Source organism: Centruroides vittatus, unplaced genomic scaffold (assembly GCF_030686945.1).
Source record: "Centruroides vittatus isolate TY-2023 unplaced genomic scaffold, ASM3068694v2 contig_879, whole genome shotgun sequence".
NCBI lineage: Eukaryota > Metazoa > Arthropoda > Arachnida > Scorpiones > Buthidae > Centruroides > Centruroides vittatus.
In genome coordinates this window covers 1,295,187-1,308,292 of record NW_027122571.1, presented here as the reverse complement: position 1 = coordinate 1,308,292, position 13,106 = coordinate 1,295,187, and the positions used below count along the sequence as shown (strand labels likewise).

General features: G+C 32.6%; 1 protein-coding gene across 1 annotated transcript; it reads right to left on the bottom strand.

Moving 5' to 3' along the window:
• Positions 1–2,609: 2,609 nt before the first annotated feature.
• LOC136983228 (furin-like protease kpc-1) lies at positions 2,610–12,838 on the bottom strand. The gene is made up of 12 exons (XM_067279911.1): positions 12,562–12,838; positions 12,318–12,496; positions 12,154–12,243; positions 10,711–10,863; positions 9,237–9,365; positions 9,107–9,174; positions 8,943–9,031; positions 8,703–8,875; positions 5,763–6,011; positions 3,579–3,679; positions 3,291–3,509; positions 2,610–3,205 (listed from the first exon to the last, which is right to left on the bottom strand). The coding sequence occupies exons 1-12, from the start codon at positions 12,752–12,754 to the stop codon at positions 2,659–2,661; spliced, it is 2,190 nt and encodes a 729-aa protein (XP_067136012.1). The 5' UTR covers positions 12,755–12,838; the 3' UTR covers positions 2,610–2,658.
• Positions 12,839–13,106: the final 268 nt, after the last annotated feature.

Here is a 13,106-nt window from a genome sequence, read left to right as displayed (position 1 = left end):
TATATGTTAGCTCTCATCAATATGAGGAATCCCTGCCTATGCATTTCTCATGCCTGCTACTGGTGGAGACCGCTTGCGGTAAAATAGTGAACTTTGTAGTTACAAACAACAGAGTTACGACTAAGCTAACGTGACAAATTCGGTTAAATTTTTTTCTGGCATAAAGAAACGAAATATTAGTAGCGTGGTAGTATGTAATACTTCTTACAGTAATATCAGTAGTAGTATTTTTTTTCCGAATGAAAAAGACCAGTTAGAAGAAAGGCATAAGTTAATTAATGCTGTACAGAGGCTTTACTTTTATTTGTCTGTCTTCATTAATTATAAAAGCATTCCTAAGTTTTGATGGATATTTTATCTCCAATAAACAATAATGTCTCTCACTGTCTCTGATAATGCCATCTGGAGAACAGCGTAGCCATGGCATTTCTGGGCCAATTCACTCTTCATTGAGCAGATAATATCTGTAGAGTTTTCTATCAGTATATTATATTTGGATCAGCTGGAGATATCTATTGGTTTATATATATATATATATATATAGGAAAACAAACCAATATATATATATATATGTATTAGGGTGTCCCTTATTTTTCGAATTTTTTTTTTCTAACGCATAGGGCCTAGTTTTGTTTATTTTACCCTTAAATACTCCCACAATAATTTCAGCTCATTTTGATCACTAGAACCCGTGCCGACTTGCATCGAATTATTATGGTGCTAGAGAAGTGGCACGTATTCGCTTTGTTCGCCATTCTAACACAATTTGTCGGGCTATTAACACGTATAGTTTTTTTCGAAGATGTCAGTGGAATTACGAAGCACTAAAAAACATGTTTTCTTAGTCGGAGAGATAAACCACCAAATCACGGGTGCAAAATTACCATCAAATCGGCAAGCACTCATAATTTTGTTTTTTAACATTCGCAAAGTTAAACTAACTGTGAGTGAAAGCGTAAATCTTGTAATACGCGAGTGTATTATATTTTGGGATAAAGCTAGAATACCTAAAAAATCTATACCTAACTGTGTCAAGAAATTGATGGATATTTATCAGGTATGGAGACTCTCCATATGTGCGGAGAGCCCTCAAGCGGAGAGTTAAAAAAAATCCATCAGCGAGTCGCTTAACTTTTCTGACAACATTTAAAATTTTGATGGCGTCATCTGTTATGCTACTTTATTTCAAAACTTTTCATATTTTTAATTATTATAAAATGGTAAAAAAAAGAGATTAATTTTGAGGGAACGGATGAGTTTTATAAAAATTTAAATGCTAATAAGTAAAATAGTCATTTAAGTCCAACCCTACTCGAGTATGACACACGACCGCTTTTATCTCCCCACCCTGTCGACCTTTACCAAAATTTAATAGCATCAATCCCCTTTTTTTCTTAAGTCTTTCCGCCCTGTGGGCACTAAGAGGGCCTCTTTTAACAAGCTTTATTATGGGTTAGGCCCACAATGGAGCGGCAGGGTGGTGAGGGACGGGGCCTGATATATCCGGAATCCGAACGGACCACTCCCCAAAAAATTCCTCGGGAGTTTTCGGCCCGTTCGGATTTGATCCTGGGTTCCCCAGAGCAGTAGGCTGCCACCTTGACCGCTCGGCCGTCCGGCCTAGCATCAATCCCTTAAAATTCCAGAAATTATCGACAAAATGCACTGGAGTTATTAAGCTTCAAACAAGGTGAAAAAAGTCGTGTCCCCCACACTGACTACTACTAACATCCCGCTGAAATTTTTTCATTTCTCGACGTTTCAAGGTCCTTTGAGTCCAAAAATGTAAAAATCTTGGGGGAGTCATTTTTTGACCGATCGCCATACTTTCCCTCTTTTACTGTATAAAACAGAGCCGGGAAAGTAAAATCAATTTAAATAAATAGCAAAATAAAGCTAATTCAGAAATATCTTAAAATCGTTATGAAATGAAGATATTGGAGAAATGGGTTTTGTATCGCATGAAAAAAAATTGTTAATTCGATGCGTGAAGAAGTGGTGAGTATGTAGGTATAAAAATAAGTACAACAATGAGAAAGAAAGAGCATTCGAACCAAATGAGAAGAATTGGTCACCTCCATAGAAAACAAAAGATTCGGGTGGAGCGAACTCGACACAGTTAAGAAAGTGACTTAAAAGCAGGAATGAAGTTTATGTAAGTCTTTGATTAATTATTTTTGTGTATTTCATGCAAATTAAAATAATAATGCCATTTTTATTTGGAGTTTAAACTTATCTCGTCTACTAGTACTTTATCAATTAACAGGACTTATTATACTGGATTTATGGATGTAGCAATTAGGTCTTACAGATCAGAAATAATATTCTTTATTTGAATATTGTTTAATATATTGTATTGTTAAAAATAATATTGTTTAAATAAACAATATAATATATTGTTATAAATAATATTGTTTATTTCTGATCTGTAAGACCTAATTGCTGCATCCATAAATCCAGTATAATAAGTCCTGTTAATTGATAAAGTTCTAGTAGACGAGATAAGTTTAAATTAAGGACACAAAGGCATATTAATTAAATTTATTTGGAGTTATTTCATAATTTTTTAAACTAAAAGTTACGTGTTTATTTACAGCAACTTCATTACATAATTTAGATTATATATTTATTAACAATTTCATTACATTCACGTGAATTTTAATCTGAACATTTTGAATTAAAATTAGGACTATGTGATTTGTTGATGGTGCTAGAATTATATTTTTCCTGTATAAAAATGGAACGTGACAAAATTCGTTCTTTCTTCAGTATTGAATGTAACATTTCGTTATTTAATTCGTCCTTTTCGAATTGAGAATCTCTTGTAATTTTCCTCTTAGACTTTTCAGATGTCCCATATAATGTCAAGGTAAAAAAATCAATAAATTTATTGTAATTTTTGTATTTTGGATCTAAATCTTGTATTTTTAACATCCAATCTCCAGATGGATTTTCTCCCCAAAAATGCACTGTTTTAAATTTCCACTTTTTAAAACCTCTCCTTGAATGATCTCTTGGTCGTTCTGATAGCAACTGAGAAATTGTATTTGAAGGTGAAATTAGGTAAATCCGCAGATTTCCTCGACGAGGATGTCGAATACTAAGAGTTGCTATAACGTATTCCAAAAAATGTATGTGCTTCATTTCTCGAATATTTTCATAATCAACAGTTAACATTATAGTAGTAAATTCTCCCTGGATATACCTAAAAATAAAACATGAACTATATTTAGTATTTTCGAAGGAATTATCTAGTTTTTAAACGTATATATTGTAAATGTACTAATAACCTTCTGTTTCGTTTCACCACTCGCAATGATTTCTGAACTTCGACAGGATTCCAGTTTTGAGCTATAGATATCATTCTTCCGCAATCCATTACCCCGAATCCAATTTTGCTGTGATAATGATATCCAGCTGCATTCATCATCCACCCGTCTTCTTTGGAATTTGGAATTCTTGCCGATTTAACAATAATATATTGCACGTCTCTCCATGTTAATTCTGGTCTGACAAAATAATTATTTTGTCATCTTTATATAATTAAAATATATATCTCAAATTTAAAATTTAAATACTTGGCTTCCAGAAGAAGAGCAATTAAACCTGCAGCCATTGGAGCAGCAGCTGACGTTCCTTGAAAGTTTTTCCTACAATTTCCGTGATCGCCCGGTACTATCTATTAAATTAAGGTTTAAATTAAAATAAAATTTTAATTAGAAATTTCCTAAACAGTTTTTATATCTCAATTTATTTATTTTCTAAAGTACTATATATTAGTAAAATTCAATTACCAGTTTATAGAAGTTTCAATTTACAAGTTCTACGAATGATTTATTAGAAGTTGAGGCCGAAGTTTTAAACACGAAAACGTATACGTCGGACGTTCAGCGCCGTTTTCCTGTAAGCCTAGAAGTTTGACAATGGCGTTTGGAATGTCGAGCATAATTCCACTGACTTTCCAAACGCCATTGTCAAACTTCTATGCTTACAGGAAGGCGGCGCTGAACATCCGACGTACACGTTTTCGTGTTTAAAACTTCGGCCTCAACCTCGCTATTCTTGTGAAGCAAGAACATGAAAAGTCTTCCTTACATTATGTAATAAGTAAGTCGAAATTTACGCGAATGAATTATATCAGGATCAAAAACCTTACAATTCTTTCATTATAGGATTATAAAATTAGCAATGGAAGGAAGAATGATTACTAATGCTAATGAATATCTTTTGCGATCTTGAAGTGCCATTCTGGTATCTTAGTGTCTGTTAGCATTTGCAGTATGTTGCAGTTTATACAGTAAGGTGTTGTTTTACGCTAGGTTTATATACCATTCTCTACTGCGTGGATGCTTAGGATTAATTCTGACTGTTAATGCATATGCTGACTATTTTTATGAAATAATTGTGGGAAAAAAGTAATGATATAAGAAAATTATTTATCATTTTCATGGTTTATCTTTAAAGGAAACTTATCAAGATGAAAATAGATGGTTCTAATGTAGACATGAAAAGAATAGTGAAAAAGTTGTGTTTACGATATACGAATTGTATAAAAGTAAAGGTAAACGGAAACGGAAACAAACTTTCCACATCATGTAAAGCAGGATGGGGAAACTTATTATTTAGTGAAATAAACGTCAACGTCTTCGCTTTACCACAAGTTTTATGGCTTTAACACGTTATGGCACTAGTTTTTGTATCAGTTCATTCTAATGAATCTTTAGTTAGTTTTCTTCCTTTTACAATGAACTTCACAGATTCACGCATGCACCAAATGGCGGCTGCATAAAACTTCAAATATATAGGTTTTGGAAAAAATGTTCTAGATAAAAGATAAAGTTAGAAGTATGGAGAATTGTGCATGTTGCGGCAAAAAACTTGCAAGTGAGTTCAAAAGTTCAAGGAAGGCCGAACAAATATAGATGAGACACATAGACCTTTAAACCCAGTGACACGCATGACTTTCCGTATTATGCATACATCTTGCGATCGATCTCGATAGGACTAATGTCTTCGGATGTCAAAAATCGAATAACAGCCTGCTGGTCGATTGTGATGCAGTTTGATATGAGCGGCGCATTTTGTAAACCGCGTAGCGAGCAAGCGAGCACAAATGCTACCTGGTAGGGAAGACTACTGTTTTGGTACAGGACTGCATTACTGTACATTTTTTCACTATTATTAGTCTCAACCTTGCACGCTAGGTTATTTTCTGTTACAACCTTATTTATTGAATCTATCTCGTAATAAATCATTTCTCCGATTTTAATTCGATTTCAAGGAAAGATAGAAGTTATTAACCCAAAAAACGTTAATAATGTAAGACATGACAAGGAAACAGAAAACTTATTTGTTGTTAAAATAACTATGTTTGAAACGAACGAGACAAGTGTAATAATTGTAATTATTTGCCCCGAAACGCGCAATTTATTACTATAAATAATTCACAAGCGTTCTCCGTTTGTTTTCGTGTTTTTTCCGTTTCACTTTATCGTTGTTATTATGATTTTCAGTTCGTTTTCCGTTTTTACGATTTCGTCCTCTTCGTCGAATTCACTGCCGTGAATTGATATTTATCGTCATTTCTGTTACAAATTGTAATTGCTTATACTGCTGTAACTTATATGTATATATATATATATATATATATATATATATATATATTGTGTGTGTGTGTGTGTGTGTGTGTGTGTGTGGATTGATACTATAATTACAGGCTTACTTTATATACTGTATAAGAATAACATGAAAATTAGACATACGACTTTAGTTGCTGCTTTCATCTGTAATAATGTTTCAATGGTTGGTTTGTTATGAAAACCTCCAACGTACGTTGACGCAAAAGTAGCTGGACAGACTTCAGTATAATAAGTTGTTCTACCGTGATGACTTAATGCTCCAATGGCAATCGTATATTCATTTGATGCGTAACCATCCATATTGCAATTATCGTGATATTTTCCTCCATTTCCAGCAGCCCAAACGTAGATCGATCCTTTTCCATTGCGACCCTACATGAAACAAAATATATAAGATAGACCGATCCTAATTGTAAAAAAAAAAAGTAAATGAATCTGATCTCATCCACATTTTTAAGTATTGGTAATTCTATTGATGTCAATGAATTTTTTTTTGTTTGTTTTTGAACTAGTGTAAGAAAATAGAAGTCAAAATTTTAGTTGTTTCTTAAACTCTATGAGGTTCAGACACACGGACACTTGGCAATGTTCATCTTAAATTTATTTTAATCGAGACATACACCTGTATTTGTGTAAGTTTCGGGCTGCATAGGCCCCTCTTCAGCCAACTAAAATACATAATACATACAAATCAGTTATAAAATAAAATAAATTATGTACAGAAAACTTTTATGTATATATAAGTTTTCTGTACATATAAGAAAGCTTATTTACAATTATTCAAACGTACCACAAGATTACAAAAGGCCTGTGTCTGAACCTCTATGAGGTTCAGACACAGGCCTTTTGTAATCTTCAGACATTAAAAAACAACAAAAATTAGCCTATTTATGATATTATTGTAAACCTACAATTTTTTAGAAACGTTCTAGATAACAGTAAAGATTGCAAGCAGAAATACTTTGGTTTCTCATGATGTATACATTATTTTCACCATTTAGAAATATCGATTTTAGATATCTCTTTGTCTCTGTTTCTTTTATATAATACATAAAGGAATATAGTAGAAGTACAGTACAACATAACTTCTAACTTATCTCTCTTCTTCTTTGTTCTGGTCTATATCCCAGATTATTTGGGGTCAGCCCGGAATGTCAATTTGCGCCACGTTGGTCTATCTCTAACTGTTTCTTCGTCCACTCCCCAGTCCATCATATCCGTTTTTACACACTCAATCCACCTCTTCTTAGGTCTTCCTCTACCTCTATCTCCCTGTACTTTCATATTTAGTGCCTTTTTTGTTACATGTTCCTCATTCCTTCTCACCACATGTCCAAACCATGTCAGTCTATGGCTTTTTATTTTTTCTGAGATAGATGCTACCTTTAGACTTCCTCTAATGTAGTTATTTCTAATCCTATCCATCCTTGTGACCCCGCACATCCACCTCAGCATACGCATCTCTGCCACATGCAATCGCTTCTCGTCGGTGGCTGTCGTTGGCCAGCACTCGCACCCATACATAAGCACGGGTCTGATGACAGTTTTATATATTAGCCCTCTTACTTTAAGTGGCATGCATTTGTCACAAGTTATTCCTGTCACCTGTTTCCACTTTAACCACCCTGCATTGATCCTTCTAGTAATCTCCCTATCAATGTTGCCATCTTTCTGCAACAGAGATCCTAGATAGCGAAATTCAGTACTCTCTGGCAATGATATTCCATTTAGTTTTAATGAACCAGTACCAAGGAGACTGTCAAAATTACAGAACATATATTCCGTCTTGATTTGGCTGATTTTTAGTCCCTCATTTTTCAGCACGTGTTGCCATTTGTTTAGCCGTCTCTGTAGTTCTTCTGTCCTCATCAATGAGGACTATGTCATCTGCAAACAGCACACACCAGGGTACGTCCTCTTGTACAGCAGATGTTATCGCCTCCATAACTAATAGGAAGAGGTATGGGCTGAGTGCTGACCCCTGATGTAATCCCACTCTTACTTCAAACATGTCCGTCAATCCGGCTGCAGTTCTAACCTGCGTGCTGGCCCTATAGTACATATCTTCAATTGTTGCAATGTATTGAAGCGGCACACCTTTCTTCCTAAGGGACCACCAAAGGACTTCTCTCGGGACTCTGTCATACGCTTTTTCCAAGTCTATGAACACCATATGCAGGTTTTTCCTCACAGATCGGTACTTTTCCATCACCTGTCTCACCACGAATATGGCGTCTGTAGTACTCCTCCTAGGCATAAATCCAAACTGGCCTTCAGTGACACTAGTTTCCTCTCTAATCCTTCGTTCAATTACCCTTTCAAAAAGTTTCATTGTGTGAGCCAATAGTTTTATCCCCCTATAATTATTACATTCCTGCACATCCCCTTTTTCTTTCCAGATGGGTACTAAATAGTTTTTTCTCCATTCATTGGGTATAGTTCCCTCTAATAGTATTTTGTTAAACAGCTCTGTTAACCAGTCTGTTCCCTCCTCTCCTAGGACTTTCCATACCTCAATTGGTATCTGATCCGGGCCCACTGATTTCCCATTTTTCATTTTATTCAATGCCAGCTTTACCTCCCCTTTCTCTACCATGCCTACTAGGCCAATATTTGGCTCTACATTTTCAGTGTTAGTTTGTCTGCCATTCTCCACATTCATAAGGTCTTTAAAGTATGTTTTCCATCGGGCCTTAATTTCTAACTAATTTTTTTAACTAACTAATTTTCTAATTTAACTTCTAACTTATGTTGCGTAACAAATATTTACAGAAATATCAAAGATAAAACGCTTCAGAAAAACGTTGAGAAATGTAATATAAAAAGTAATTCCTACTGTATATAAGCTAACATAATATTTCAAAAATAAATATTTTATGCGTTATTTATAATATACAAAAATATTGCGAAGGTTTATAATGATCAATAAAACGAAACAAAAGACCAATGACATCTCGAAAATAAATTTTTAAAATGTGAAAATTAATGTTATTTTCTATCATATATAATTCAAACGTCAAAAAAAAAAAAATAAATAAAAATAAAAATACAATTTGTACATACTTCTGTTACACCTTTTAAGAATGCTCTTCTCGCTAAAATTCCTGGTTTAGCCATACGTTTGCCATCATCTCGAGGGCCCCAAGAAGCACTATAGATGTCCACTTTATCAAGTGCATGAACTATAGACATTGCTTCTTGTGCATCAGTCATTGGACCATCCAAAACTCTGCAGCCTAATTAAGCCAACAATTTATTTGATATAATATGAAATTTTATTAAAATAAAGAAAAATGTATGTACCTCCAATTCGCGCGTTATAAGCAATTCCAACTCCACATAAATTGTTATTAGATAAAGCAGCAACTACTCCGGCACAAGATGTTCCGTGACTAAAATTATTCGAAAACTCGTATAAAATTCTGTCAAGTTATAGAAAAATATCAATATTATTTGAGTAATTTTACCTGTTTACTTCAGTCGTTGATTCATCAATGTCTTTAAAATGAACATAATCATAACTAATACTTGGATCCTGAAAATAATTTTATTTTCTATTTCATATGGTTTAATTTTATTAATAAACTTAAAACTTACATAATTTCTTCCCAAATCTGGATTGTCAGGATGAATTCCATCGTCTAAAATTGATATTCGGATATCATGACCAGTATATCCGGCTCTCCAAACAGACTGAATATTAAGATGGTGCCATGTATAATAATGCTGAAGGAGAAAATGCATCGAAAATTACCGTATTACAAACTCTTTGATTGATAAAAATTAAAGTTTAAATAAATAGAACTATGCTACAATAAGAGTTTTGTGATTAATCACTGATAAAATAAATAAGCAAACTAGAGGCTACTTTTTACTTTTAATCATATCTCTCCTGATATGATTAAAAGGAATGTGGAGCTGTCCGGTATGGACTAAGTCCACAATGAGGAGGCCGGGTGAAGGACGGGGCAGGCGTAGCCCATAAAAAAAAACACCGAGCTTGTTCGAGAAGACCCGAACCTGCATCCTCCAGCTCGATAAGCGGACACCGAAGCCGCTTTGGCCATTTATTTAAATAGATCCTAATCGTCAATAACGCCTATTTAAAAAATCCAGCAACGAGTTGCGTAACTTCCTGCAAGAGTTAAAATTGTGTACAACACCATCTGTTATGAGACTATTTTTATTATGTTCTATATTATTAATTATTATAAAGTGGAAAAAAGCTTAATTTTGAGTTTTATAAAAAAAAAAATTAAATGCTAATAACGAATGAAATTTTCATCGAGTCCAACCCCACTCGAGAAATGACCACTCTCTATCTCCCCATCTCCTCGGCCTTTAACCACCAAAATTTAATAGCATCAATACACAAACCTCCCCACAAAATTTCAGAAATTTTTGACAAAAGGATAGGAGTTATAACATCCCTATTCGATGTTATCTGAAGAGATAGCGGTCCAAGTGTAAATAAATCTGGTATAGTGACGTTTTGAAACATGTGGAAGACATTTGCGTAAAAATTAGTATTTTTATATTCCTTTGCATAAGCATAAGTGCTGCAACCAAGTTTTAGGTATAAACCTAGAACTTGGTGCGGCTACTATTGTCAGCGGTGTGAAAATAGGGAATTTCTCGGTAAGCTGTTTACTCGGTGTCTATTCCTTATTTTAATATACATTTTATTTCACTCGAGAAAAATAAATTAATAAACAAAATACTAGCACTATCACTGAATTTTAAACCTTTCTGCTCTGAAACAATGTCTTTGATGGCTATGGTTATAAGACATTTTTTAATCCCTAGGCCTCTAGAACACGCTGTAAAAATATTGCTACTTCTTCTCGGAACACCTTGTATAACTTAAAAAGTAACAGAATACAGTAACCAAGGAGCAACTGATCGGGTACAAAATATATATAAGTTATACACGATATAATGTATTATTAACTTATTCCAATTCTTCCTAAATGGGAGGAATTAAAACCCCAAAACTCTTTCTCTGTGCACAGCCTTAATATGCTTACATTTTTCGATGAAAAGGTGTTTTTTTTTTTTTTTTTTAACTTACCAAATACCATTGATCTTTATAATAAGGATCATTGAAGTCCATTTCTCCTCGATCAGAATTCGTACTTGTATATTCACTTTCTGTAAACGCAGGTAATTCAGAGGTGTCCCGACGATAACGAAAGAAATTATATTGAGGAAAGATCCTGAGTACCTATTAATATGGCATGTCATATTATTTAATTTTTGCAGATGTAAAATAGTTTTAGAAGAATAAATAATTAAAGACTCCCAAACTTGGTCACTTGGTATGATAATCCCTACGTAAAATAAACCTTTGTAGGTATGTAAACATTTGTAGTTATTTAAATCAAATACTACTGTATAATATAATGTAACAGAAGGATTAGAAGTACGAAATAATTTAATAATCAATTTCTGTTCTTATTTTTTTGTTCGGTCAATGCCGGGCTTACCTGTTAGTATTTAATATTTATTAATACAATATTATATTATGTATAATATTACATTGCATTTGTAGGTATTTTTATGTATGAAATACATCTAAAAAGGTAAAAAAGGGGCTTTGTTTTGGGAGTCAGGAACGGATTAATCCATTTTATATTTTTCTTATGGAAAAATTTGTTTCGGTTGTCGAACAACTTTTAGTAATGTATTACGTTCGGAAATCGAGGTTTAACTGTACTGTATTTAGTTAAATTTTTCTTTAATTCTGTTTTTTTTTTCTATTTCTTTTTTGCAAACCTGCATCAGATCATAGATCACATTATTGGAAAGCGATGTTATATTACACACAATAATTATGCGCACGCCACCGGTTAACGATAAAATTATTTAATATGCTAAAATATAAAAAGAAATAGTAACACATGGTTAAAAATTAAGCAAAAATAAATTTCTCATTTCGGAAATAAAAGATCATTTTATACTTTTATTTGCCATCACTTATTCATGCTGGTCTATCTCACTGTGAGTCAGATACAAAATGGATTCTTGACAAAATACATGAAATTGCGATCATACCCAATAGTGTAATGATGTTTCGTGTCAACAAATCAATTTATTAATCTGATAATTTCGTGCGATGCTCTGTATTTAAATTGCGAAATATATTTATTTGGAGAAATTAAAAATTATTTCCAATTCACCAGATATTTTCTCTACGAAAACCTTTTTTTATTACAATTATTACCTATCCAAAAAGCAGATGTAAAATTTCGTTTTATCAATTTTACGTATTTAAGAGAAGGCAAAAAATAATAAGGAAAAAAAAACACTTCGCCAGCAGCGATTCAACTCATAAATTTTAATCTAAACAGGCCTACGTAAAAGTCGAATAAGTCGATAAATGTTAGCGTGAGTTTCGTTCTAATCATTGCAACGTGATTATCGTTAACAATATTATCTAAGAAATTGCACTGAATTTATCTACAATTTTATTAAAAATAAAGAGATTATTTAAAAAAAAAAAATAATCACTCACATCATTCTCAAAGTCTATCGCTTCATCACGTTTAAATCTTGACTTTCGATTGATATTTTCTACCAAATAGTAATCGTCGCAGCGAAAAACCTGAAATATTTTGTTCATTACGTGAAAACGTAACGTTGAATTTTTTAAAAAAGAAAACGAAAAGCAACACTTACTTGAATCACATGTTTGTATCCATGTTTCCTGAGAATACTTTTTGCTCTTTTTCTACCTCCTTTAATTTTTACTACTAAATATCTGGTATAAGTTTCATTCGGCTCGTCGTTAGATAAAATTTCATTCTTACTTTTATAATTAATAGAATCGAAATGTTGAAATCGTTTGTCGTAAGAAACTACAAATTTGTACAATTCGATTAATCAATTATTTATTTATATTTTAAATTAAAACTTTGCTTACTTTTAGATATAGTTTTTCCTGTTTCATTTTCGAGATCTTCTTCTCCATCATTTAATTGTAATAAAGAATTAATTAAATTTGAATCATTTTCATAGTTTGTGCCATAGTTACTAGATGGCGTAACTTTGTTTAATTGATAAGAAATTCTTATACAAATGATTAAGATAAGACATAACGATGTTTCCTTCCTCATGAAAAAGCATTCCTAAAATAATTTTTTACTATAAAAGTAATGAGGTAAAATTTTATATACCTTCAAAACTCTCATCTATACACATTTTGAAGGATGTTTTACATTTATTTCCGTTCTGGAGACGGAAATGACATATTTATTTGTGGAAAAAATATTGGAAATATCACTTCCTTTCTTTTTTTTTATAGAAAAGGTGTAAATTATTCCAAATAATGTAGCGTTTACTTAGTAAGACCTTTTAATTCTTCTATAATTTTTTTTCCTCTTAAATAAAAACATTAATTAAGAAAATAATAAATTTTCTATGACCATTTTTCTACATTTAACACGACTATTTTATCTTTATCCAATT

Excerpts from the sequence above, each read along its gene's own strand:
- LOC136983228 (XM_067279911.1), bottom strand. The coding sequence starts at position 12,754 with ATGAGGAAGGAAACATCGTTATGTCTTATCTTAATCATTTGTATAAGA. Across the intron at positions 12,497-12,561 it reads AGGAAAAACTATATCTAAAA|TTTCTTACGACAAACGATTT; the intron begins GTAAGCAAAGTT and ends ACAAATTTGTAG. Across the intron at positions 9,366-10,710 it reads ATAAAGATCAATGGTATTTG|CATTATTATACATGGCACCA; the intron begins GTAAGTTAAAAA and ends TTTCTCCTTCAG.